Genomic DNA, 27907 nt, shown 5'->3' on the forward strand with positions numbered 1-27907 from the left:
CTGGTGTCATACAACACCCAGGACACGTTTTATTTGAGAACAATTATGAAGGTCAAACAATCAATAGCAAATTTGGTCAAACAACCCCCCCCCACCCAAAAAAAACCAACTTATTTTGATAGTCTTTCGACCAGCAGATACGGCCTTGCTGAACTCATCACTGCTGTACATACTTTCTGATCCTCTGATATTGACGGGACGCCTATAATATGCTGTTCAGCATCAATGAACAGCTTAATTACTTCCACCAGTATGGTTAGCTCAGTGCTTCTCAAATAGTGGGGAACCACTGCTCTACAGTGTAGAGCGCACGGAACATACGCACACACAGCGCAGAGCAGGCGATAAAAAGTGCAGAGGGACACCATGGAAAAATATTGAACAGGGTTGAAAAGAACGGCGGAGAGATACGGAGATAAAGGAATTGAGAGTCACACGAAAGCTAAGACAAGGAAATATGACGAAGCGTACGTAGCGCTCAGCTTCAGTGCGACTACGATGGGAGACGAGGAAAGACCGGTGTGTTTACTGTGCCTTACAATGTTGGCAGCGGACAGTATGAAGCCAAATAAATTAAGGCGGCACTTATAAAGTCATTGCACCCCAATCACACTGATAAGATGCTTGAGGTTTTTCAGCGAAAACGGGCTGAATATTGCCAACAATCATCCCACTTTTTGAATGCTACTTCAGCCAATCAGCAAGTACTGTAAGCATCATATAAAGCAGCGTACCAAATTGCTCAGTGCAAGGAAAAAAAACACACCATTGCAGAAGAGCTGATACTACCTGCAGCCGTGGATATGGTCTCCGTCATGCTGCCTCATTTTGAGCAAATTGTTTTATTCATTTTTGTTTTGTAGGTTAAAATGTTTTATATATTGTCCTCCTGAGTTAATGTTGCTGATTACTTTGAATTGAATATTATTTAGTGCTGTTATTTAATCTAATATTATGTACGTTTATTATTATTTTCTTGTATTTTTTCCAGCATAAAATGGCAGTTGGTCAATAATGTTTATAGTTTAAATAATTATAATTTATTTTTAATTTCAGGCAAAGTGATGCACATTGAATCTGTTCTGTCATAGACTAAAAACAATGTTATTAATAGTTATTCTTTATTGTAAGTTGATCTTTCTTTTTTATATTTAGTTTTCTTTAATGTTAATAACATGGCATTGGGGGGGCGCGAAATGTTTTCTTCTCCCGGGGTGGGGGTGGGGGGATGGGGGGGGGGGGGGGGTCATCACAGAAAATTATTGAGAAGCACAGGGTTAGCTTGTTAAGACACTGCAGAAATACATCGACTGAATCCCCCAGTATGGTTGGGTTGTTAAGACTGAAACATTGCGGAAATACATTTATTAAATAGTCAGTAATTCATTTCTAACCATCAAAAAACCTTTCCTAACTTTTTCTCCCCTCCTCCAGTATGTTACTGTTTAAGTGTATCTGTGGCCTCTTGCAGAGAGAAATATGTCAGATATGATTGACCAGGCAAATAGTGACAAATTAAGGTACTAGTTGGGTAAACGTTACTAAACATTTATTTAATCCGTCTCACACATACTTGAAAAACGTTTTGGAAAGCATTGTTTTCAACTTCTCTCTGTCTATTTTTATTTGTTGTGCAACAGTTCTTGTTGTCCTGGGGAACACCTTGGTTTCACTGACGAGTCTCTGAGTGGCTCTCAGTGAGCAATAGTCACTATATATTTTTAAAGTAAAGTCGAGTACCATTAAAATAAATAACATAAGTTCATCAGGAAGGAAGTTACGTCCGTGTTACAACATGCGAGTTAATACTGTGCCTTACCCCTTTTTTAATAACAGAGATGTTATATAATTTAAGTAGTTAATGTGTCATTATTCAATTTGCTCATTGTACATTTCATTAACACTCAGCACTTTCTCAAACTTGACTTCATGTACACACAAAACCAATAAACAATAGACCAGAGGTGTCAAACTCATTTTTTCGTGGACCGCATCGTAGTCATAGCTTCTTTCGGAGGCCAGTATGTCAACCTAAATAAATGTATGAGCACCTCATATTATATACAGTAAAAGCTACAAAACAAACTGACAAATAACTCGTTTGCAAATCAGATGAGTAAAAACTGGTCAAATATATATATAAAAAAAAGATATTAAAAGTGAAGACAATTTGCAATTCTAGTAATGACACACAAATTTGATGCACAATTTGTCTTTGCGGGCCACATAAAATGATGTGGTGGGCCGTATTGGCCCCCGGGCCTTGAGTTTGACACCTGTGCAATAGACAATACTTAAACATAATGGAAATCCAGAAAAGTGCTCTCATGAAGCTTATTGCTGTAAACTCCCATTGCAGCTTTCCCAGTGGGTCTTTTTGACATCCCGATTGATACCAACATGCTACAACAGAATGACTCAAAGCCAAAGCTAGAGTTAAGGCAACGTTACCAGGAAACAAAAAGGTGTAAAGGTTAACTTAACCACATGCAGAGACATCTGCGACTTTCTCCTTTGTTAATAAATAAAGAAAAAGAAAAAAGCTGCAGCAACACTATAGAACACCACCCTGCTAAGACCAAAGTCAACACTAGCCCTGACCTGAGTGCGTTTGTGTGTACTGTAAAAGTTTATATACCTGGATGACAAAATGGCAAAGTCTCCACCATCGATCAACCGGATCTTACAGAACAGCACTCCGTTGACAACAGGTACTGCCGTAAGCTCCTCTAATGTAAAATGCACTTGAAACTTGAACTTCTTCTTTTTTATCAAAAAAGACATTGTTCTCTGTGCGCTCTTGTCTTGGCATTTAAAAAAAATCCAGAAAATGAGAGATTATTGTGTTCGGCGTCACAGCAGTGCTTCGAATTCCTTTGCTTTTGGGTTATGCATCTCGGTTGTCTGACCTGAAATATAAGAATAAATACACTTACTACATACAGCATACTGAGCATCTGAAATTTAAAAGAAGCAAAAACGCACATACTAATTTGTGTTATTTCATTCATTTGGGGCGTTGCACTTGTTAGTTCTTTTACGGACTTGGTTTTGCAGAAGAGCCGTAAAATTAAACGGTTTGGTTGGTTCGGAGTATCTTGAAAACAGCTGCCACGCAAACACACCCACTCGACTCGTTTGTAATATGACGACGAAATCTCACCGTTCTGGCGGGCTGCTGTTCCACACTCGGTGATATTGTTGTAGGTGGGCACCGCTGAGGACAACTGCTACTTGGTATTTTGTCACTCCCAATGCTTGACTCGAAACGACCTTTTCCCTCCGCAACACTTACCGGCCAGGGAGGTTCATGAACGTATCACGGGGAGTTTAGGGACTGTCCATAAAGTCAAAGTACCGCTACGCGTGCAAAAGTTGTTTGAGGAGAGGCCCGAATCGCAATCACTGATTTCAATTCCAAATTAACCGCAAAATCATGGCATTAATGCTGCACATGCGTTTTCATTTTCTTGTGTATGGGCAAACGATGTCGATCTCCAGCGATACATAATGTCATTTGAGTACCTATGGGAGAGTTGAAAATGCATGAAAATAAATGCATGTGCAATCCCAATGGACACTTTGCCCAAAACAAAACTTCACTATGTCTAGAAGCCAATGGCACCTATTGTAAAGGCCAACTTCTATTAATCTCACTCCAAAAATTATACAATTTAATTTTCTTTCATGGAGCTCCATTAACAGGTAATAGATGATAGGAATTAAAAATATTATTGCGATGACAAATGCAGTTCTAGCCTTCCTGTGTGGTTCTTGCTCCCTGTGTTGTGTGGGGTTCTCTTCCTTCCACATTCCTAAAACATGTGTGGTAAGTTTGTTAAAGCCTCTAAATTGTTCTTAGGTGAGAATGTGAGTATGAATGGTTGGTTTTATGGCAACCAGTCCAGGGAGCACCTCTTGCCCAAAATCAGCTGGGTTAGGCTTCCGCACAGCATCAACGCTATTTGATATGCAATATACAGGACTGTCTCAGAAAATTAGAATATTGTGATGAAGTTCTTTATTTTCTGTAATGCAATTAAAAAAACTAAAATGTCATACATTCTGGATTCATTACAAATCAACTGAAATATTGCAAGCCTTTTATTATTTTAATTTTGCTGATTATGGCATACAGCTTAAGAAAACTCAAATATCCTATCTCAAAATATTAGAATATCATGAAAAAGTAAACTAGTAGGGTATTCAACTAATCACTTGAATCGTCTAATTAACTCGAAACACCTGCAAGGGTTTCCTGAGCCTTGAAAAACACTCAGCTTGGTTCAGTAAACTAAATCACAAGTATGGAGAAGACTGCTGATCTGACTGCTGTCCAGAGAACCATCATTGACACCCTCCATCAGGAGGGTAAGAAGACACAAAAAGAAATTTCTCAAAGAGCAAGCTGTTCACTGAGTGCAGTTTCAAAGCACAGCCACAAAAAGTCTGTTGGAAGGGGGAAATGTGGCAGGAAACGCTGCACAACCAAGAGAGATAACCGCAGCCTTAACAGCATTGTGAAGAAGAGCCGCTTCCAGAATTTGGGGGAGCTTCAAAGACAGTGGACTGAAGCTGGAGTCCAGGTATCAAACGCCACTGTTCACAGACGTGTCCGGGAAATGGCCGACAATAGCCGTATTCCCATGGTCAAGCCACTTCTGAAGCGTCTGACTTGGGCTATGGAAAAGAATCACTGGACAGTTGCAGAGTGGTCCAAAGTCCTCTTTTCAAGTTTTGTATTTCATTTGGAAGTCAAGGCGCCAGAGTCTGGAGAAAGGCTGGAGAGGAGCAAAATCCAAGTTGCTTGAAATCCAGTGTGAAGTTCCCACAGTCAGCGATGGTTTGGGGAGCCATGTCAGCTGCTGGTGTTGATCCACTGTGTTTCATCAAGTCCAGAGTAAATGCAGCTGTGTACCAAGAGTTTTTAGATCACTACATGCTTCCGTCTGCTGAAAAGCTCTATGGAGATGATTTCATTTTCTAGCATGATCTGGCACCTGCCCACAGTGCCAAAACCACCAGTAAATGGTGTACTGACCATGGCATTACTGTCCTCGATTGGCCTGCCAATTCCCCTGACCTGAACCCCATAAATAATTTGTGGGGTATTGTGAAGAAGAAGCTGAAAGACACCAGACCCAACAATGCAAATGAGCTAAAGGCCGCTATTGAAGCATCCTGGGCATCCATAAAACCTCAGCAATGCCACAGGCTGATTGCCTCCATGCCACGCCGCATTGATGCAGTAATCCGTGCAAAAAGATTCCCAACCAAGTACTGAGTGCATTAATGGTCAAATGTTTGATTTTGTTTTGCTGTTATAAATATATATTTTTTACTTGGTCTGAGGAAATATTCTAATGTTTTGAGACAGTATATTGGAGTTTTCTTAAGCTGTATGCCATAATCAGCAATATTAAAATAATAAAAGGCTTGCAATATTTCAGTTGATTTGTAATGAATCCAGAATGTATGACATTTTTGTTTTTTTTAATTGCACTACAGAAAATAAAGAACTTTATCACAATATTCTAATTTTCTGAGACAATCCTGTAGAAGGCATTTCAAAAGCCATTTGAGGACTCATTTTCCGAGATGTACTGTAAGTCATAATGTAACCCATGTAACAGCATAAGACATGTTCGGTCACTTTTTCATCTAATTCACTTTAAAATTGAAAAACAAAATACGAGACCTGCTTAGCTACTGATCACAGTGTATACATTCACAGTGTATACATTCCCGATTGGTAGAGATGAACTGTTCTTATTTAATCAAAACACTAGCTTTTGTCAAAATGTATTCCCTCTCATTGTTTGTTCGCGACTAATGAACATGTAAAGAAGAGACTTGTTGGAGATGACCACCGGTATTCTACATAAAAATGTCAATTCAAATCCAAAGTCGCAGTCATCTGGGGGGAATTCCAGAAAGCGGGTTATGTGAACTCTAAGTTACCACGGAAACGAGGGAAACAGAGTTATCCGTTCCAGAAAGAGAGGTAACTTAAACTCTGGGTCAGTCACTGTGGTAACTTACTCTGTGAACATAACCTGCTCGCTGGCAGGTATACTATAAGAGACCCAGAGTTTCAATCTGTCGCCTCCCACACAAAGAAAGCAGTTAACCCGGGAAAACGGGTTAACCCGGGTTAATCCATGGATTAGCCGTTAATTCAAAATCCGATTAACATGGAAGCCGCAATAATTCGAAACGCTTTACGTCGCGAGAGAATCTTCCGACCCAGATTAAATGACAAGAATAGCTTTTCAAGCGCCCCTCCGTGAGTCGTCACCTTATCGTGGTGGAGGGGTTTGCGTGACCCTATGATCCTAGGAGCCATGTTGTCGGGGGCTTCATGCCCCTGGTAGGGTCACCCATGGCAAACGGGTCCTAGGTGAGGGGCCAGACAAAGCACGGCTCACAGAAGCCCCTTATGATGACTTCGTTTTCCCTCGCCCGGACGCGGGTCGCCGGGGCCCCCCTCTGGAGCCAGGCCTGGAGGCGGGGCTCGAAGGCGAGCGTCTGGTGGCCGGGCCTTCACCCATGGGGCCCGGCCGGGCACAGCCCGATAAGGAAACATGGGTCCCCCTTCCCATGGGCTCACCACCTGTGGGAGGGGCCAAAGGGGTCAGGCGCAGTGTGAGCTGGGCGGCGGCCAAAGGCAGGGACCTTGGTGGTCTGATCCCCAGCTGAAGAAGCTGGCTCTTGGGACATGGAATGTCACCTCTCTGGCTGGAAAGGAGCCCGAGCTGGTGTGCGAGGCAGAAAAGTTCCGACTAGATATAGTCGGAATAGCCTCCACGCACAGTTTGGGTTCCGGTACTGTTGTTTGTGTCTATGCACCAAACGGCAGCTCAGAGTACCCACTCTTCTTGGGGTCCCTGGAGGAAGTGCTGGAGAGCGCTCTTTCTGGGGACTCCATTGTTCTACTGGGTGACTTCAATGCTCACGTGGGCAATGACAGTGAGACCTGTAAAGGCGTGATTGGGAGGAACGGCCCCCCCGATCTGAACCCGAGCGGTGTTCTATTATTGGACTTCTATGCTCGACACGGATTTTCAATAATGAACACCATGTTCAAACATAAGGGTGTCCATGTGTGCACTTGGCACCAGGACACCCTAGGCCGCAGTTCGATGATCGACTTTGTAGTTGTGTTATCGGATTTGCGGCCGCATGTTTTGGACACTCGGGTCAAGAGAGGGGTGGAGCTGTCAACTGATCACCAGTGGGTTGGCTCCGGCGTCTCAGGAGGGGGAAGCAGTGCAACATTAAGTCGGTGGGGAGAATACTTCGAAGACCTCCTCAATTCCACCGACACGCCTTCCACCGACCACTCTGAGGCGGGCTCTCCAATCTCTGGGGTTGAAGTCACTGAGGTAGTTAAAAAACTCCTCGGTGGCAAGGCCCCGGGGGTGGATAAGATCAGCCCGGAGTTCTTAAAGGCTCTCGATGTTGTGGGGCTGTCATGGCTGACACGCCTCTACAACATTGCGTGGACATCGGGGACAGTACCTCTGGATTAGCAGACTGGGGTGTCAGTCCCCCTCTTTAAGAAGGGGGACCGGAGGGTGTGTTCCAATTACAGGGGAATCACACTCCTCAGCCTCCCTGGTAAGGTATATTCAGGGGTGCTGGAGAGGAGGGTCCGTCGGGAGGTCGAACCTCGGATTCAGGAGCAGCAGTGTGGCTTTCGTCCTGGCCGTGGAACAGTGGACCAGCTCTACACCCTCAGCAGGATCCTCGAGGGTGCGTGGGAGTTTGACCAACCAGTCCACATGTGTTTCGTGGACTTGGAGAAGGCGTTCGATCGCGTCCCTCGGGAGGTTCTGTGGAGGGTGCTTCGGGAGTACGGGGTGCCGAGCCAACTGATAAGGGCCTGTATCATCGATGCCAGAGTTTGGTCCGCATTTCCGGCAGTAAGTCGTATTCGTTCCCAGTGAGGGTTGGACTCCGCCAAGGCTGCCCTTTGTCACCGATTCTGTTCATAACTTTTATGGACAGAATTTCTAGGCGCAGCCGAGGCGTTGAGGGGGTCCGGTTTGGGGACCTCAGGATCGCGTCTCTGCTTTTCTCAGACGACGTGTTGCTGTTGGCTTCTTCAGGCCGTGATCTCCAGCTCTCACTGGAGCGGTTCGCAGCCGAGTGTGAAGCGGTCGGAATGAGGGTCAGCACCTCCAAATCCGAGTCAATGGTCTGTTAGGGTTTTCCAGGTTATCTTTATCATAGGATTATGTTGGAATGCAACAGGTAATAAATACCTTACCTTGTCCTCCTTATCACAAGATCGTAAAACATCCCCTGAGATGTTTAGACTAGAGGACAAGGGCTTTCTATTCAGCCCACTCATACCCCCACTCTGTTTCTCTTAATAAATATTCTCTTGCAGGAAGGAAAGTCCAGAACTCTATTCGAACATCGCTGCACGCACAGCGACGAATGGATTCTCCACCTGCAGGTGTCCAAAAGGACTTACTTGTCTCCCGTGTGGTTCTTGCAAAATAAATTGGAGTGAGCAAATCTCTAACATTTTGGTGCCGAAACCCGGGACCTCTCATACCCGCTATCTGGCTGACGAAGGAGGACGTGCTGCATTGTCGACAAGCCAGCGTCCTTTAAGAGGACCTGGAGGAGAAAGTCCTGGGAAGAGAATTCTTCGCTGGGCCAGCATCTTAGGTCTGCCTTCGTCTGACAGAGGTGGATTGACGGGACCCGGCAGTGCAACGAACCAGGGGACAAGTAAGTTAAAGGCCTGAAGTTGTGTGATTGTGTTGTTGTGAAACGCGTAAAATGTAGAGGTGCACGAGAGCCAGCTTGGGTTCAAGTCCCAGTGGAATGAACATTCTAAGAAAAGCAGAGCTTCTTTTTTGTTCATCGAAGAGGTGCGTAGACTCTTCTTTGTCTGTTCTTCCGAGCTGAGGGATCTGGCTTGGGTTAGAGTCCCAGTGGAAGGAACGTGCTAAGAAACACAGAGCTTCTTTTTTGTTAATCAAAGAAGGGCGTAGATTTTTCTTTGTATGTTTTTCCAAGCCAAAGAACAGCTTGGGTTCAAGTCCCAGTGGAAGAAACGGGCTAAGAAAAACAGAGCTTCTTTTTCTTAATTGAAGAAGGGCGTAGATTTTTTCTTTTGTCCGTTTTTCCAAAGCTGTTTGGGAGGGTTTTACACCCATCCCTGGATAGGCCTAAAAAAGCGCTGGAGCTTGTGTGATTGAGTGTGCGACTGGTAGGATAAATTGACTAAAAAGCAGTTCTAGCGTTGATCCACGGCAATGAAACAGGCTAGTAATCTGTTGAAAGGTCAGTTTAAACCTGCATTGAGGATCCTCAAAGTAAAAAAAATTGGAAAAAAAAAATTGTAAAACCTTAAACTACTAAAATTAAGATAGGAAATAAGAACGGTAAATCTCTTGCTCTGCTCTTCTTTAAAACGAGAAGTTCATGGCAAGTAGATTTCTTTATTGTATGCAATACATGCTGAAGTGGAAGAAAATGTATGGAGTACAGGGAAATTTGAAATGTGGAAGAAGTGGTAGAAGTGCTAGAGTGTGGTTGAAATCTTCACAAAGAGATGAGAACGAATTCAAGAGACAAAAGCTAGAAAGATAAAAACTGATGAGGTCACAAGTGTTTGTCAGACCAGGAGACAATAAGGCCCCTGTGAGCGGGTGCAAGGCCGCAGCTCAAGCCGCGAGGGGCAAGAGGGGCAAGAGGAGTTTAATAATAATAATAATAATAATAATAATAATAATAATAATAATAATAATAATAATAATAAGGTGGCAAATTACAAATGACTAGAGATCAATTTGTGTTACACTAAATTAAAATATGCAAATCAAGTGGTAAAGAAATGCAACTTGCTTCTAGAAGATAAATAAATAAAATTAGAATGTGCTGTCCTCGTGTGCATGGGAGGGACCAGCTCATGATCGACCACAGGAAATGGCCAGCCTGTGACAAATCATTTTTGCTGAGACCTACCTTCCGCACGCGAGAGCTGTGCATGTGTGTGCGTATGTGTTAAGTTGATGAAGATTGGCTAAACTTTTAGTATAAAGAAATTTGTTAGACTGTTGTCTATTCAATTTACACCGCAGAACAGAAACAATTTTGACAGATAAAAATGAAAGAAAAAGAGAGAAATCTGTTTGCGAGCAGAAACTAATCCACACTAGTGCATGTTAGTGTCAAGCCCTCATGAGAAATTCGGAGTTAACAAAACAACAGAACATGCTTTCAGGAATTGGGAGAAGCTAAATTGTGAATTTAAGATTTTGCAATGCTACATTTAATAGGAATAATTGATTGGTTGTGTTATAAGATTATGCAAAATTCTAAATGCAAGCTAAATCTGAGAGATTGAGTTCTTCAAATTTAAAAACAAAGAAAAAATTCAGATTAATTTGCCAGTTGTTTGTTTTAGTTAAGTCTTTTTTGAAATGGTGGATTGTTCTACCAGGAAACCTGAGTTGAAAATGATACATGAATGTTGTGTGGTGAGCTTGGATGAATTGGGACCAATGTGATGGGAAGACTCCTTTTTGGAGACTGTGTGAGATGCATATGATGAGCATTGATGAATGATTGCCTGAATGAAAGGTTGAATGGTTGAAGTTGTTGGCGACTACTATAGAAAATTAGTAGAGCGACTTTGATGAAAGAGTGATTTTGAGCAGGTTGAATGTTAGAAAGAAACACGTAGCTTTTGGATTGATAATTAACTAGAGAAAAAAACTGGAGAACCAGTAACACATGTAGAAGATGTGTGAACTGAGAAATTGAGAAGCGTTTTGGAAAGAAAGTCAAATTAAATGATGATGGAATCGTATGTAGTAAAGAACACATTCTCCCAAAAAGTTTGTCAAGGTGTGAGGCATGGGCGTTGCCAAGCCTCAAAAGGGGGGAGTGAGTAGGACAGATAGTGGAAGATAGTAATAATACAACACTTTATGACAATGAATTTTTGAATACATTTGGTGTTATATTGTGGTAAATTTTTTGTTCTGGTGTAGATAGGTTAGCAACACGAGAGATTTAGAGGTTCAAAAGAAAGACAGTTAAAAGAAAACATTTTTGATTTGGACAATTGCAGGCTAACAGGAACATGAGAACGATAAGAACTACGAGGTGGGATCCAATTTCATTGGGGAGATTGAGAATTCACAGCACCATACTCTAAGTCACATTTTTGAGCAAGCATGACAATAACATGTGAGAGGTCAAGACATACAGATCAGCGCTTGATGTGGAAAGCAGACCTCGATGAGTTGATTTTCAATAATGATACTGAAGACAACATACTGTCCGATTAAATTGGAACTATAGATAAAACGTAACTCAAAAATAGGATGAGTTGCGGGATTTACGATATAAAAACGAGACCGCTGTTATTAGGAGAATTTGAAGTTTGGTAAATAAATGTTACCAGCAAATTGATGGAAGCAGCTACATTTGGAGATAGTCTTACAAGTTTGACGTCCCAGCCTGTCATTCTCAGTGTCAGGGCCCCTGAAACCCAATCCGAGTCTTCGCCTGCAGCCGTGAACAACTACAAAATGGTGCCTGGCTCTGAAGCACCTTTGACCTTTGGCGAAGGACAAGAAAAGACTGCTGTTGTGCTTGGAGAAGGACAAGTACACTCCGGAGGACAGACAACATCCTCGGGGACGAGAAAAGACAGTGAAAAGCGGAGGAACTCACAATGATGAAAATTGACTCATTTGAACAATGGACTCATTCAAGAGTGATGGATGGGGTCGCTCTGAAGCAACAACAAAAGAACACCAACTTGAGAGGGTGAAGTGTGCAAAAAGATATGGACTTGGAGTGTCCGACAACCAAATCGCACTCCTTGCTACGGCGTTCCCGATTTTGGTGAAGCTTGGTTCAAAGTGGAAGGGAGGTTCATTGTGCACTGAGTTTGACAGAACTGAGGAGATTTGATAAATAAATAAATAAAAATTTGAAAAATACGTAGGGCTCCAGAGAAAAGCATTATAATCAGAGATTGAACGGATTTGGATAAAACAAATAGGCTAAAACGGTAGGAAACAAGAGCAAGATCTGATATTTTGGCTCATCAAGCTTAAAACGTAGAGGTCGAGTTATATAAATTTTAGAACAGGACATTTGGCAGTCAGGAGGAAGCTAGGTTGCTCAATGTACCTACTCAATACAATAGTAAGGTTTTTTATACCACAGTGGAGGTTGGATGGTCAGAAAGTTAGGTACGTTCAATTTTTGACATTCACACAATCATGCATAAGAGTCACAAGGCGACAGTTAACAAGACAATGACTGCAATAGGGGCCACCTACAACTGCACCGACATGAAAAAGTAGAAGCGAGAGAGCAGAGTATGGGATTATATGCTAAAACGTCTGCTATACAGTTACCGATAGGAGATTCTATCAAAAGAAGCTACATGAGAGATGGATTAGAATCCCTTTGTCTGTGTGTTCTGTTTGTGAGTAATCTCTGTAAAATTGTGACAGTCTTGTTGTCGTTCGTCTGAACTTTGTATGCCGTTTTGTGTATGTGTGCGTGCAGATGTGTGTGTGTGTGTGTGTGTGTTCACACCCTGTGTGGGTGCGAGCGTGTGAGGAGAAAGAAGGCATGGGTAAGACATCTCTTTTAAACCAGGAGGCAATAAACGGGAACGCCCCTGTCATAAATAGTTTTTGGTTAAAGGGAATCATTAGGAGGTGTTCAAACTCTTCCCGCAAACACTCCTATTTGCCAGTTAAATGGGCACGACAATTGACTACGAGAGTTGCAAACAACAGATGAAGAGCAGTCCTTGGCAGATTATATGATCAGGACGCTCAAACTGTGTCAAAGACAAATTTACTGCCGCTTGATCTTTCCTCCTCACAGGTCGACAACCCCATCAATCCAGGAGACTGGGTCTACATCGAGGTCATCAAAGGAAGGAACTGGGCCAGCCATGACAGGAGGGACCATTCCAAGTCTTGCTGACTACACATGTTGCATCCAAGGTTGCAGGACCCACAAATGCATTAACGACGACTGCTCTCCAGGAGGAAACTGGATGGGAGCTTTGGACATCACCGCTGTGTGTCAGGATGAGAGAGCCGTTTTCAAGGTGTAAGGGCTCTACTACCAACATGGCTGCACCATCGGACGGGACCTACTTCATCCAGAAGTTCAGAGGCACTACCTCACCTGCATCCTATGAGTGCACGTGCCTGTTCAGTACAGATCATGGTTTTGTGGTCACGAGAGTTGTCCGATGCTGCCTGCCAACTGGACACGAGTGTGTGCGCCAGTGTGTGTGACAGACCTCACCTACAGACTAGAACATCAGCAGCTGACGAAAACGCGAGCACATATACAACTTCTTAGACGTGACAGATGTGATAATGATAATGAGACGTGGATTGCGTAGATGCTGTTCTGTTGAGCATGTATTACGGAAACTTGTTGATTTGACCATCAAATATGCTTCGCAAGTAATGGATACGCTGATGTACTGTTTCTTTGTTTTTCTTTTTGTTTTTATTGATAGCATTCTGGTCGCCTTAAGGCAAAGGGACCGTGTAAGAATTTTCCTGCTAATAACATCTGGCCAGCAGGTTTTTCGCTTACACACTAAGTTTGATCTGGGGTATTAAGGTAATGCCTCATCTTCACTGGAAAGTGTTGCTATCATTGTTTGTTGTTTTTATTTTTCCTATTCTTCTTTCTTCATTATACATATATATGTGTTTTTTTCTTACTTGTCTTTGTTGTTTGGGGTAGCATAATCATATAATAAAACAGGAGGGAGATGTTAGGGTTTTCCAGGTTATCTTTATCATAGGATTATGTTGGAATGCAACAGGTAATAAATACCTTACCTTGTCCTCCTCATCACAAGATCGTAAAACATCCCCTGAGATGTTTAGACTAGAGGCCAGGGGCTTTCTATTCAGCCCACTCATACCCCCACTCTGTTTCTCTTAATAAATATTCTCTTGCAGGAAGGAGAGTCCAGAGCTCTATTCGAACATCGCTGCACGCACAGCGACGAATGGATTCTCCACCTGCAGGTGTCCAAAAGGACTTACTTGTCTCCCGTGTGGTTCTTGCAAAATAAGTTGGAGTAAGCAAATCTCTAACAGGTCCTCGATCGGAAAAGGGTGGAATGCTCTCTCCGGATCGGGGATGAGATCCTGCCCCAAGTGGAAGAGTTTAAGTATCTTGGGGTCTTGTTCACGAGTGAGGGGAGGATGGAGCGTGAGATCGACAGGCGGATCGGTGCAGCGTGGGCAGTAATGCGGACTCTGTACCGGTCCGTTGCGGTAAAGAGAGAGTTGAGCCAAAAGGCAAAGCTCTCAATTTACCGGTCGATTTACGCTCCTACCCTCACCTATGGTCACGAGCTTTGGGTCGTGACCGAAAGAACGAGATCCCAGATACAAGCGGCCGAAATGAGTTTTCTCCGCAGGATGTCCGGGCTCTCCCTTAGAGGTAGGGTGAGAAGCTCGGTCATCCGGGAGAGACTCGGAGTAGAGTCGCTACTCCTCCATGTTGAGAGGAGCCAGATGAGGTGGCTCGGGCATCTCATCCGGATGCCTCCTGGACGCCTCCCTGGGGAGGTGTTCTGGGCATGTCCCACCGGTAGGAGACCCCGGGGATGACCCAGGACGTGCTGGAGAGACTATGTCTCTCAGCTGGCCTGGGAACACCTTTGGGTCCCCCGGGATGAGCTGGATGAAGTGGCTGGGGAGAGGGAAGTCTGGGAGTCCCTCCTGAAGCTGCTGCCCCCGCGACCCGACCCCGGATAAGCGGAAGATGGATGGATGGATGGATGGATGGACGGACGGACGGATAGCTTTTCGAGCGCTACTGCTTTCTTTGAACAGTATTATATATCTCAATAACCTTCGCTGGTCGTGGGATTCCTGATGGTGTAGTAGTATACTCACCTGTCTTGTGTGCGGGCATCATGAGTACGATTTCCACTCACCCCGAACGAGCACTAACATCAGTGCAACCTTTATGCATACGGCAAACGGCATTTTCTTTATAATATCGGGGAAGCAGAGCATTACTTTTTTCTGTTGGCTGAGCAGAACTCAGCGTTTGTTTTAAAATAGTGTTTTAATGAGTGTTGGTATAGGCTACAGCGTCACATTTTGAATGACTATAATAGGTATAAAACATAACTGCATTTGTGTCAAGTATTATTCCACAAAGTGTAGAATTAACTCAGGATGTTGGAAAACATTTTGTTTGGAGGTTAAAATATTTGAAGTAGCCACTGAATTAATATTTTAGTTTAAATTAATACTGACCTTGTTTAGTACTGCGAGTCCATTTAAAATAATAAAATTAAAATCAAAGTGAGGTGCAATCACAGCCTAGCAAAACATGCCTTACCTTTTTGACTAATGTTTTTATGTTTTATTTTGAGCCACTTCCAAGTCATTTCTTTCTCCTGTTGAATTGCACCTAAATAAAATTAAGATTTCATTCCTACTTAAATTCATAATCATAGGCTATGCTACAATTTTATGGTTAGATGTTACATCAATGAAATAGTACATTCAAGCATTCGAGCAGCAATTTCCTCCCATAACGTCTCTCTCTTCTTCGCTGCTGCAGCCGTATTAGATTTGCGGCAAAAAAATACGTTCACACTCGCTGTAGGCCTGCATAAGGACCAATAAAGTAATATAAGGTGATGTTTTTCCTCAGTTGTCATGGTGACTCGTGGTATCGGGGCTTGATTGATAATGGCTTTTTATAGGAGTTGAGCACGCGTGTAACTCCAGGTGAACATACTCAGAGTTGATTGAACTAACTCAGATCAGCCTTTCTGGAACCGAATACCCAGAGTCTCCCATCGTAGAGTAAGTCAACTCAGAGTTCAGGGATAGACTCAGAGTATGTTGAACCTGCTTTCTGAACCCCCCTGATGGTAATGCAAAGCTAAAATCATACATATGCGCTTCCTAAGGCAACTTATAAAATGTTTTCAAGGCTTGTTGAAGTCTATGTACAGGGATTTCTCAGGAAAATGTGGAGTCAGTTTTGTGGTGCCAATCAAATTTAGGATTCTATTGTGTTTCCTCCGTGTGCTGGGGAGCAGGTGGTGGTGTCGCTGGCTTGCTCTGTTCCTCTATTAATCCTCCATCAGGTGTCACTCCTGCTGCTGCGCTGTGCAAGTTTGTGACCTCAGTCCCACTCTGTAGGAATTTGCGGAGGTCCTTTAGAGCTGGCCTGAGCATCTGCACCAGTGCCAGCAGTGCAGCTTGAGTTCCTTCCAAGGCTTGGGCTTGGCGCTCCTGTGCAAATGCCTGGGCCTCCTGAGAGTGACGCATCATCTGTAGCAACTGGTTCTGACCCTCCAGGTGCTGGGAAATCTGTCGGATATGGACATTGGTGACTCTCTGCTCCTGTAGAAGACGAGCTGAGTTGAGGGCAATGCGGCTCTTCAACTCTTGGGGTTTAACATGAGCCTGAGGTGGCGAGGAAGCTGAGGATGATGCCAACACCTCCACTGGACCCTCAACCGTTGCAACCACAGCAGGGGTTGAATCGGTTACGGTTGTGGTGCAGTACTCCACTACGCCTCCGTCTTCTAATGCATGGTAAGCTGTTTCAGCTGGAAATCAAAGCAAATAAAGATGATCTTTTTCTCATCTTGGTGAGGGGAGGTATTTTTTACCCACTTAAAAGTAGTAGAGTAGCAAAATGTGGAAACAATACCACATTTAAATGTGTTTTTCCATCTGGTGATCTTTAATTCTATAAAAATTGAATCTCAGCCTTGGCTCCAAAATTTTGAGCGACTGCACCATTTACTACAAACCAAATTCGGTTGAAGTTGGGAAATTGTGTAAAATGTAAATAAAAACAAAATACAACGATTTGAAAATCCTTCTCAACCCATATTGAATTGAATACACTACAAAGACAACATATTTAATGTTCAAACTGATCAACTTAATTGTTTTTTGCCAAATAATAATTACCGTATTTTCCGGACTATAAGTCGCTCCGGAGTATAAGTCGCACCAGCCATAAAATGCCCCAAAAAGTGAAAAAAAAAAACATATATAAGTCGCTCCGGAGTATAAGTCGCATTTTGGGGGCAATTTATTCGACAAAATCCCACACCAAAAACAGTCATGAACGAGCAACGACAGGCTAAACGATAGCAACAACAGGCTAAACGATAGGTATGCTAACGTGACAAACACAAACAAAGAGCTGAGAACGGGCCTGACGTAACATATAGAGTGATTAAGGACAACTATTACATGAATAACATGTTTATAAAACCATCAGTGTCACTCCAATTCATTAAATAGCAACAATAGGCTAAACGATAGGTATGCTAACGTGACAAACTCAAACAAAGAGCTGAGAACGGGCCTGACGTAACATATAGCGTGATTAAGGACAACTATTACATGAATAACATGTTTATAAAACCATCGGTGTCACTCCAATTCATTAAATAGCAACAACAGGCTAAACGATAGGTATGCTAACGTGACAAACACAAACAAAGAGCTGAGAATGGGCCTGACGTAACATATAGAGTGATTAAGGACAACTATTACATGAACAACATGTTTATAAAACCATCGGTGTCACTCCAATTCATTAAATCCATCGATCGTTCTTTGTCAACAATGGGTGCGCACGGCTGAGGGCGCTTGCGCTTCAAAATATTCCACAGGCTCATATAACTATAGATAAACTATATTTTAAATAACTATAATACAAGCCAATAATATTATCAAACCATCCGTGCACTTTAATTCCATTAAATCCATCGATCAAATTCCTCGTCCTTTGTCAACATCGCCGCGCGTGCGCCCTGACGTCAGCCTCGTCTTTATTCCACAGATCTACTATATAACTATATTGTAGCGTTAACAAAGTACAAGGATAGACGTAGGTTTGGTAAACGGCTCTTTATTAAGCAAAACAAACTTCCAAGCGTGTGGCGGCGTGGACTTCCAGACAGACCGGGCGTGCGTAATGGCCATGTCCAAGCCCCGCGCACCGTTCGCGGACAGCCACTTGGCCGAGCGTCGGCCCCCGACTCAGTAGAGACCGGGCGTGCGTAAAAGCCATAATAGTTTTTCAAACCTTCTATGTCACTCCAAATCCTTAATTCCTTCAAACTCTTTGTCCTCCGTGTCACTTAGAAATGATCACCGCTAATGATGTGTGATGTGCTAGTCCTTGTGTGGGCACGTTTGTATGTAAACAACCGGCGCGCCGCGCTATTGACGTCACTTGAAATAGTAATCCATTGGTACATCACGGTTCTCCAAACTTTCTTTCTGCTGCTCGATTACTGTTTTCAGCTGCATATTTTACAACTTGAAGTTTGTAACCTGCAAAATATGAGTTTCTTTTTGGTGCCATTTTTCTTAAGCCTACCCAGTTGATGAGTCACGGCCAACGGTAAAATTTAGAGCGCCCTCATCCAGTTTCGTCTGAAAATATAATTTTTTTGGGTTGTTTTATCAAAGTCAAAGTCTGCTTTATCGTCGATATATTTTTTTATATACTAAGACACACAAAGAGATTGAAATTACATTTCCACTATCCCTCAGTGAGATAGTACACATATGCATACAAGCAACACAAAAAAAACCAAGAAGGCACTAACAATGAATAAATAAGAGTATTGAATAAATGATAAATAAACAAATAATAATAAATAATAATAATAAATATAAGAGGAGCAAAAATGGAGCAAGTGTACATACAGCAGACAGTGGACTTGGATATGGTGCTTTAAAGTGTTAATTGCTTTATTTGATGTTTTCTCTATTTTTTATGTTTTGAATATGTTCAAGATAAAGAAATAAAAGCATGTGAAGTGATCAACTATACTAAAAATAACATGGGAAGTGGTCAACTATACTTGTGATGTCTTAATGATCAAGTAAAAATTTGTGAAAAAAAACCATATATAAGTCGCTCCTGAGTATAAGTCGCCCCCCACCCAAACTATGAAAAAAACCGCGACTTATAGTCCGGAAATTACGGTAACTTAGAATTTCATGGTTGCAACACGTCCAGTAGAAGTTGGGAAAGGTGACAAAAAATACTGAGAAAGCTGAAAAAAGTTCATCAAACACCTATTTGGAACATCCCACATGTGATCAGGCTAATTGGGAACAGGTGGGTACCATGATTGGGTATAAAAGGAGCCTCCCCAAACATGCTCAGTCATTCACAAGTAAAGATGGGGCGAGGTTCACCACTTTGTCCGCAACTGCGTGAGAAAATAGTTAAACAGTTAAAGAACAACATTTCTCAAAGCAAAATTGCAAGAAATTTAGGCATTTGAACATCTACGGTCCATAATATCATCAAAAAGTTCAGAGAATCTGGTGAAATCACTGCACGTCAGCGCCACAGCTGGAAACCAAGACTGAATGACCGTGACCTTCGATCCCTCATACGGCACTGCCTTAAAAACTGACATGAGTGTGTAAAGGATATCACCAAATGGGCTCAGGAAAACTTCAGAAAACCACTGTCAGTAAATATAGTTCGTCACTACATCAGTAAGTGCGGGTTAAAACTCTACCATGCAAAGCAAAAGCTGTTTATGAACAACATCTCTGGGCGCGTGCTCATGTAAAATGGACTGATGCACAATGGAAAAGTGTTTTGTGGTCTGATGAGAGTCCACTTTTCAAATCGATTTTGGAAACACTGGACGTCGTGCCTCCGGACCAAAGAGGAAGCAGACCATCCGGACTGTTATCAATGCAAAGTTCAAAAGCCAGCATCTGTGATGGTATGGGGGTGCATTCGTTCCCATGGCATGGGTGATTTACATTTCTGTGTATACAGATATTGGAGCAACATATGGTGCCATCCAAGCGACGTCTTTTTCATGGACGCCGCTGCTTATTTAAGCAAGATAATGACAAGCCACATTCTGCACGTGTTACAACAGCGTGGCTTCGAAGTAAAAGAGTCCAGGTTCTCCCCTGGCCCATTTGCAGTCCAGACCTGTCTCCCATTGAAAATGTGTGGCACATTAACAAGCATAAAATACGACACGGAAGACCCCGGACTGTTGAACAACTGAAGCGGTTCATCAAGCAAGAATGGGAAAGAATTCCACATGAGAAGCTAAGAGAATTAGTCTCCTCTCTTCCAAAACGTTTATTGAGTGTTATTAAAGGGCATGTAAAGGCACTATGGGGTCCCAAAATGTATTTGATAAAGATGGACTTGTATTTTAGGAAACTGTTGTTAATTTTTGAATAAAATTGCGAATTGAGGAGTGATCGATGAAAAATCAACAGTTTGTATGTGATTGTTGAAGTTCATTCCGGAAATTGCCGAAGTGACTGTGACAGAGATTACAGGACGCCGAGCGTTCCCGAGTTACTTAGTCCATGTAAACCTAATGGCGGATACAGCAGCGGAAGCGATGTCGTCTGACGAATCTCCCTCAGATGATTCTTCACTTTCAGATGAAAATGAAGAAGAGTATGATTTCTTTCCTGGGGTACAAGGGTACCAATTTGAACCGGTGAGAAGTACCCCAGCGGGAGAAAATTAAACCGAAAATGGCGATGATCGTGGTCGTGGGCAGGGCCATGGTCAGGAAAATGCGGATCGGCTTGGAAATACTGACTGGTTCGTAACAAAATATCCCATAATTAACTGCCTAAATAATTGTGAATAATTTAAAACTATTCTACTTGTTAATACCTACGCACAAAATAGAAAAAAAATAAAAAATTCTAACCGGAGATTGCATTGACCTAATTTTCACATGGTCCTTGTTTGTATTTTGCATTTGACACGGACAGCTGTCAAGTGGCTCTTCTTGTGTAAGTTTTATTTGTTATGGTTTTTCTTTTGTAAGTTTAACTTTGGGTACTTCGAAAGTGTCATTTTAAATTGTACTTTCTTAGTTTTGAAGCCAAGATGCTCCATCATTGACCCCTGATAACATTCCGGAGTGAAATGAGCTCCACAAATGACAGCTTGAGAGTCTGGCCACGGGGTCTTATAATTGGCACGTTTTGGTTGGACAAAACGAACCCATTGTCGTCGTATAGATTCCGTTGCTGGGAAACGATGTAAACTGTGGGTTTTGACAACACAAACCTTCACCATCGTGGAACAGACGTTTAAACACCAATTTGTAAACTAAATGAAGCTTATATGTGACGTATTGGAGACAAAACACCAGGAAAATGTGTGGTTCTTCGTGCTATCAAATCGGTAAACAATGGAGGGAGTCCTATCATCTACGTCACCGTACCACGTGATCCAGAATGGAGCGGTTCATGACAGGGGCAGGGAAGATCGAGAAATACACACAAATTGACTGCGTTTGGCTCACGAATGCAATTTTATTTCAAATTCTATATAATTATTTGGATACAGGTGAATATAATCGAACATTCTGAGTGTTTTTGAGAGCATGTTAAAGGTGCCTTTACATATGCTTTAAAAGGAAAGGTGATGTAACGAAGTGGTAAACATGCCCTTTCCCAGCTTCGACTGCAGGTGTTGCAGCCATGAAATTCTACGTTAATTATTAGTTGAAAAATAAAGTTTGAGTTTGAGCATTAAATATGTTGTCTTTGTAGTGTATTCAATTTAATATAGGTTGAAAAGGATTTTCAAATGATTTTATTTTGTTTCTATTCATATTTTACACAATTTCCCAACTTCAACCGAATCCGGTTTGTAAAAGACTTCTATTGATTTCATCAAATGCTTTATTGTAGGTCTCGTGGATGTTTGCATATAGTATGTACAAGTAACCTACAGTTAGCACAATGAGCCCACATTTAACACCTTTTCTAAAGTTGCTGATTTTTTTTTTTTCCCCAATGATCATCGTCACACACACATCTGGGTGTGGTGAAATTTGTCCTCTGCATTTAACCCATCCCCATATGATTTTGTTCCATCCCCTGGGGGAGAAGGGAGCAGTGAGCAGCAGCAGTGCCGCGCTCGGGAATCATTTGGTGATCTAACCCCCCAATTCCAACCCTTAATGCTGAGTGCCAAGCAGGGAGGCAATGGGTCCCATTTTTATAGTCTTTGGTATGACCCGGCTGGGGTTTGAACCCACAACCTTCCAGTCTCAGGGCGGACACTCTACTACTAGGCCACTGAGCTGGGTATTAGTTGATTCTCAGTCTAATGGTAGTTCTCTCCAAAACATGTCAGCGTAATTTTGTCGCACAAGTCATCTTATGCACAATAATCTGTTCAATTGTCAATGTCATGTCAAACAAATGTGAGATGAATCTGTAATAAGTGTGTTGTTAATGTACTTACTCAAAATCAATGTAGTCAGTACAGTAATATATGGAAGTTACTCTGTGGGTGAATAAAAATTGCTACAATTTCCTTGGCAGCAACAGCATAGATCAGGATGGTTTTGTTTGGTTTTCATGCTAATTTTGCTGATGTCACTAGTTAGGAACAGCAAAACTAATACAAAACAGCCAAGATTTGAACAGCCGAACCTCGGCTTGCTGAGCCAAATCCACAGAGCCATCATGCAAGACCAACATGTTGTTGTTACCCTAATGGTAGTTGGTAAAACCAGCAAGACCAGCTTGGAAACAACAAACATTCTGCTAGTTTACGCAGTTTTTTCTTTGCTTGTTTTAAGCAGGCTAATTATTTTTTGTATGTTGTGTGTTTCTGTGATTTGCTTGGGGACAACTGAAAATTAGCCTATGGCTACAAATGAGTCCCATGTACATATAAAAATATAAATACCGTATTTTTCGGACTATAAGTCGTGGTTTTTTTTCATAGTTTGGGTGGGGGGGCGACTTATACTGAGGAGCGACTTATATGTGATTTTCAAAATTGAAAAAAAATAAAATGAAATTTGAAACCGCAATAAACGAACTGCGATGTAGCAAGGGATTACTGTAATTTGAATTTCAAGTGACGTCAGCGGTGCGGCGCGATGTCAAAGGGCCTCACGTACTACCGGCATCATTAGTGGCTTTGTTTGCAAGTGACACGGAGGACGAAGAGTTTGAAGGATTTAATGACTTGGAGTGACACAGAAGGTTTGAAAAACTATTATGGCTTTTACGCATACGGAGCTCTCTTTCACCTCCGTGGATGGAAGTCGGGGGCCGGCGCTCGGACGGTTGGCTGTCCGGGGACGGTGGATGGGGCTCGGACATGGCTTTTACGCACGCCCGGTCCTATGGAACACTTTTCCACCTCCGTGGCTGGAAGTGCCACCTCCGGGGATGGAAGTCCACACCGCCACACACCTGGAAGTCGATGCCGGTGCTTGGGGCCGTGTGGCAGTGAACTATTTATATTATAGTTATTTGATATATTTTATTTTGTATAGCAACTTGTATATGTTTTTATCGTTACAGTTCAGTAGTTGTTGACTCGTTGAACTCTTGTTTTGTTAAATAAAGAGCCGTTTACCAAACCCACGTCTTTCCTTGTACTTTGTTAATGCTACAATATAGTTATATACTAGATCTGTGGAATAACGACGAGGCTGACGTCAGGGCGCACGCGAGGCGTTGTTGACAAAGGACGAGGAATTTGATCGATGGATTTAATGATTTGGAGTGACACAGATGGTTTGATAATATTATTGCTTATATAATAGTTATTTGATATATAATTTATATCTCGTTATATGGGCCTGTGGAATATTTTGAAGTGCAAGCACTGTCAGCAGCGCGCACCCGGCCGCACCCGCACATTGTTGACATAAAGGACGATCGATGGATTTAATGATTTGGAGTGACACAGATGGTTTGATAATAATATTGCTTATGTGATAGTTATTTGATATATAATTTATATATCATTATATGGGCCGGCGGCTCGGTGGTGCACTGGGTAGCACGTCCACCTCACAGTTAGGAGGGTGCGGGTTCGATTCCACCTCCGGCCCTCCCTGTGCGGAGTTTGCATGTTTTCCCCGAGCCCGCGTGGGTTTTCTCCGGGCACTCCGGTTTCCTCCCACATCCCAAAAACATGCTTGGTAGGCCGATTGATCACTCCAAATTGTCCCTAGGTGTGAGTGCGAGTGCTAATGGTTGTTTGTCTCTGTGTGCCCTGCGATTGGCTGGCAACCGGTTCAGGGTGTCCCCCGCCTACTGCCCGATGACGGCTGGGATAGGCTCCAGCACGCCCGCGACCCCCGTGGGGACTAAGCGGTTCAGAAAATGGATGGATGGATGGATGGATTATATGGGCCTGTGGAATATTTTGAAGTGCAACTGCCGTCAGCAGCGCGCACCCGGTATAAAGGACGATCGATGAATTTAATGAATTGGAGTGACACAAGTGGTTTTATAAACGTGTTTATGTAATTGTTATTTGAATAACTCTGAATGTTACGTCAGGCCCATTCTCAGCTCTTCGTTTGTGTTTGTCACATTAGCATACCTATCATTTAGCCTGTTGTTGTCGTTCATGTCTGTTCTTGGTGTTGGATTGTGTCAAATAAATTTCCCCCAAAATGTTACTTATACTCCGGAGCGACTTATATATGGGTTTTTTTTCACGTTTTTGTGCATTTTATGGCTAATGCGACCTATATTCCGGAGCGACTTTTAGTCCGAAAAATACGGTATACAATAATAATATAAAAATACAGGGGCATAGAGATAACGGAAGCAAAAATACACTTACCGTTCAGTGTTTTTGCTTCATGACAAACAGTTACTGAAACTGCTGGGAGAGCTAAAATAGAAAGAGGAGAGTAAACAAATTATCACAATAAAGTGATGACTCCTTGAAAAATGAAATAAAATAAAAACGTGAAGACACTGAATAAAAGTAACATCCATCCGTCTAGATTCCCTTAAAAATGTTTAGGCTACAAAGATACGATGATTTCATTACCAATTAACCATCTTTATACAGTATCAGTGTCATCATATCACAACACACAACCCGCCCGCTCGCACACTTGCACGCACGCACGTACACGCGCATGTGCATACACACACACACACACACACACACACACACACACACACACACACACACGCACGCACGCACGCACACACACACACACACACACACACGCACACACACACACGCGCGCGCGCACGCGCACACACACACACACACACACACACACACACACACACACACACACACACAATCAATTAAAATGCTGGAGAGCTTTAACTGGGGCTACACAGATTTCTGACGGGACTATAGCCTCCCTTAGCCCCGGTGTAGTGCCATCCCTGGAGGTTATCCTTTCACCCATTCCAAAGAACTAAATGATTTTGCCTTAAAAAAAAAAAAAAAACTCTCTTTTGCCTATTTGACTCGGCTCCAATACATTTTCACAGCTAAATGTAATATTAATGAGAGTGTTTCTCCCCCAGTGGCTCTTGTAAATGGACAGAGGTATCTGTCATTTAAATGACATTTTTGCTCTCGAAAAGAATTATATAATTTTTGGTTGCGGGGCATGCACTTCGAACTGAAATAGTTGAGTCTTTCCTGTACTAACTCAGGACAGGATAGTACAGTCCTAACTAAACCTTGTTGCATTAAGTCATTAAGCCTGCTAGAGTGAGAGGCAAAACGTTTTCTATAACCACAAAAGTCCAATTGCTGCAGACGCCCTATGAACAAAGTGAACTGGATTAATGTGCAAATACACTTATATTACTTACTATTATTATACACCGTTGTTATTATTATTATTGTTTGCATTGTTCAAAACAATGTGGTGATCACTCGCTGTGAATTGTGCGGCGGCGTTTTAGCACACTCTATTGATTAGCTATCACTACTTTCTAGATTAAGTATATTGAATAGTGTTTTGGATTGACCCGGGCACAATTGGTAATTTGTAACACACTACTGTATTTTCAACCTTCAGTCCACCAACTGCAATAATAATGTAATCCATCTTCCTTAACAGGAAACGCAAACAAAAATATTTTGGCGTGATGGAACATGCATCTTGACTGTCCTCTCATGGATAAAAGTGGCTATTGCCACTAAGACAAATCTGAGTTGGCCTTTCGTAAATTAATGTGGAAGTATGAAATCGAACAAATAAACTGTATATTTTTGTGATATTTACTTTTTTTTAATTTATAATTTGTTTTCTATACTGCAATTATGTTACAAGTTTGTATCAGTAGTTTGTCAATGCATGGCATTGGAGACTAAAAAAATTTTCATGAACATTTACAAAATACTCCGAGCTAACGTTTGTATGCCAAACTCAGTTCAAGGTTGTGAACTTTACTTTGCTCTTCAAAAAAGTACGATGACGTACTTAGATGATGATCATTTGTGTACTGTGTAATCTAAAGGTAAACAGCTGTCCAAATAACACATGAACAAAATCTTATGATACAACTTATGGAAAGAGTCTTAACTAATAAGCTACAAGAAAGTGACAAATGCATTAAATCCTATTTTTGTGTAAAACTGGGACTTTAGCACACTAGGCCTACTAAAGTATTTTTTTATGTGCTCACCATCATTAAATCATGATATAATTAAGTCGCCCAGAAAAATTCAGCACATTTCCTCATCACTCATCTTCACCTATAATAGCATTCAGAAAATAAGGCTGCACCGACCCTTGGGTATACAAACATTTGCCAACTTACTCTCTGTGAGTGTGACGGTGGTGGAATTTGCCGTGACAGGCAAAGTGATCTCAGCATCCGAGTCTCCTGCAGGTAAACTGATGATGGTAGCTTCTCCCAGGAGGTTACAGATCCTCTGCTGCATGGCAGTGAGAAGGACGGGAACGGGAGTGCAGTCGGTGGACGTGCCTTCTATCGCAGCCCGTGCCTGGGCCACTTTTCTTCGAACCTCCGTCTTCATATCGGACCACTTTTTCTTGACCTCAGGCAACTCTCTCGGACATGTTGTGACAGCGTTCACCTTTCTGAGGATCTCCAACCATGCGTTGTTCTTTGCCATGTGGGAGACTCCAGCATTGAAGTGGTTAACCAATGTGTGCTTTTGTTTCTCTATTTCTTCCACAATAATTTCAACCTCTCTCTCCGAAAAATTCATTTTTCTCTTTTTTGCGACCGAGACCATAATTGCATAAAGTCAGAGTTTGGAGAAGTAGTTTGCGTATTATACGCAAAAATAGTAGTCAATTGATATGCGCAACGTAATGGCTTCCAGAATCGGCTTCTTCTTCCTACTAACGAGCGTACGTTAGCTAGCCCATGAATCCCGCCCCCTCACGACTCCATTGGTTGGATGTGTTGTAGTCGTTCAATATGGCCCATTATTATTGGCTGCGTAAAATGCCAGTTATTTAACAAGCCAAACAAACTATGTAATTCAAAGCCAAAAGAGAAAAGCACCAACCTTAGCTAGTTTGTATCCTCGTTCTTGTTTGGGTTTATACGGAATATGACAACAAAACAGTAATTGCATACCAAGGATTTGGATTAGACAGACTGCATGCACAGAACTAAATCAGTAATCCATTGCAAATGCCATCATGAATCAATCACCAATGTGCAATTGCACATTTGTTAAAATAAAAGTAAATAATCTTTTTATGGGATACCACTAAATAAGGTAGAACATACACAGCTAAGAAACAGTTTTTTCAGTCAATATCTAATGCACATACTACATTTTACAAAACATCCCATACCACACCACCAAGGAAATGGGACGCAGCTTTCTCACAATTAGACATGTAGGCAAACTGTTGTACTTAAAGGTAGACTTAGGTCTGGCAAAGTAGACCTTGAAAGCTTGTTGGTCATTTATTTGACTCCGGTTAACAAAGAAAGTTAAAAAGAAGGAATTTTAAAGCTCCCGACTTCATGTAAGTGATATAAAGGTGGTATTTAAGGCGCAGGCAGTTGCTACAACCACCAGTGCAGATGTGACCGTTCCCATCGATCGCCTCTCTTACTTT

At 42.2% G+C, this 27907-nt stretch overlaps 3 protein-coding genes and 1 long non-coding RNA gene across 6 annotated transcripts in view; 1 reads left to right on the forward strand and 3 right to left on the reverse strand.

The window, feature by feature from the left end:
* eeig1b (estrogen-induced osteoclastogenesis regulator 1b) overlaps positions 1 to 3328 on the reverse strand; it is a 24909-nt gene extending 21581 nt beyond the window's left edge. The window contains exons 1-2 of one of the 2 annotated variants that reach the window (XM_049738563.1): positions 3164 to 3328; positions 2639 to 2909 (exon numbers count right to left, since the gene is read on the reverse strand). In XM_049738563.1, the coding sequence (XP_049594520.1) occupies positions 2639 to 2784 (146 nt within the window). In that variant the 5' untranslated portion in view covers positions 2785 to 2909; positions 3164 to 3328. Of the gene's footprint in view, positions 1 to 2638; positions 2910 to 2989; positions 3138 to 3163 lie in introns of those variants that run through there. The other variant, XM_049738564.2, reaches the window with a different exon arrangement.
* Positions 1 to 27907, reverse strand: part of dpm2 (dolichyl-phosphate mannosyltransferase subunit 2, regulatory) — a 258461-nt gene that overhangs the window by 36204 nt on the left and 194350 nt on the right. The gene's annotated exons all lie outside the window — the stretch shown is intronic.
* Positions 2568 to 13801, forward strand: LOC125979861 (uncharacterized). 2 transcript variants are annotated; one of them, XR_011088015.1, is made up of 3 exons: positions 2568 to 2711; positions 8396 to 8745; positions 12883 to 13801. It is a non-coding gene; the product is annotated as an uncharacterized lncRNA (long non-coding RNA). The 2 variants fall into 2 exon arrangements; XR_007485466.2 differs by lacking the exon at positions 12883 to 13801 and having other exon boundaries at positions 8396 to 9389.
* On the reverse strand, positions 9331 to 27177 carry naif1 (nuclear apoptosis inducing factor 1). Its single transcript, XM_049738566.2, has 3 exons — positions 26622 to 27177; positions 24664 to 24714; positions 9331 to 16618 (listed from the first exon to the last, which is right to left on the reverse strand). The coding sequence occupies exons 1-3, from the start codon at positions 27061 to 27063 to the stop codon at positions 16071 to 16073; spliced, it is 1041 nt and encodes a 346-aa protein (XP_049594523.1). The 5' UTR covers positions 27064 to 27177; the 3' UTR covers positions 9331 to 16070.

This window comes from Syngnathus scovelli, chromosome 13 (genome assembly GCF_024217435.2).
Source record: "Syngnathus scovelli strain Florida chromosome 13, RoL_Ssco_1.2, whole genome shotgun sequence".
In the NCBI taxonomy this organism is placed as follows: domain Eukaryota; kingdom Metazoa; phylum Chordata; class Actinopteri; order Syngnathiformes; family Syngnathidae; genus Syngnathus; species Syngnathus scovelli.

Bases quoted from the DNA above. Each gene is read 5' to 3' on its own strand.
- naif1 (XM_049738566.2), bottom strand. From the start codon at position 27,063: ATGGTCTCGGTCGCAAAAAAGAGAAAAATGAATTTTTCGGAGAGAGAG. The intron at 24,715-26,621 runs GTAAGTTGGCAA...TTTCTATTTTAG, and splicing joins CACCGTCACACTCACAGAGA to CTCTCCCAGCAGTTTCAGTA. The intron at 16,619-24,663 runs GTAAGTGTATTT...TTTGATTTCCAG, and splicing joins TGAAGCAAAAACACTGAACG to CTGAAACAGCTTACCATGCA.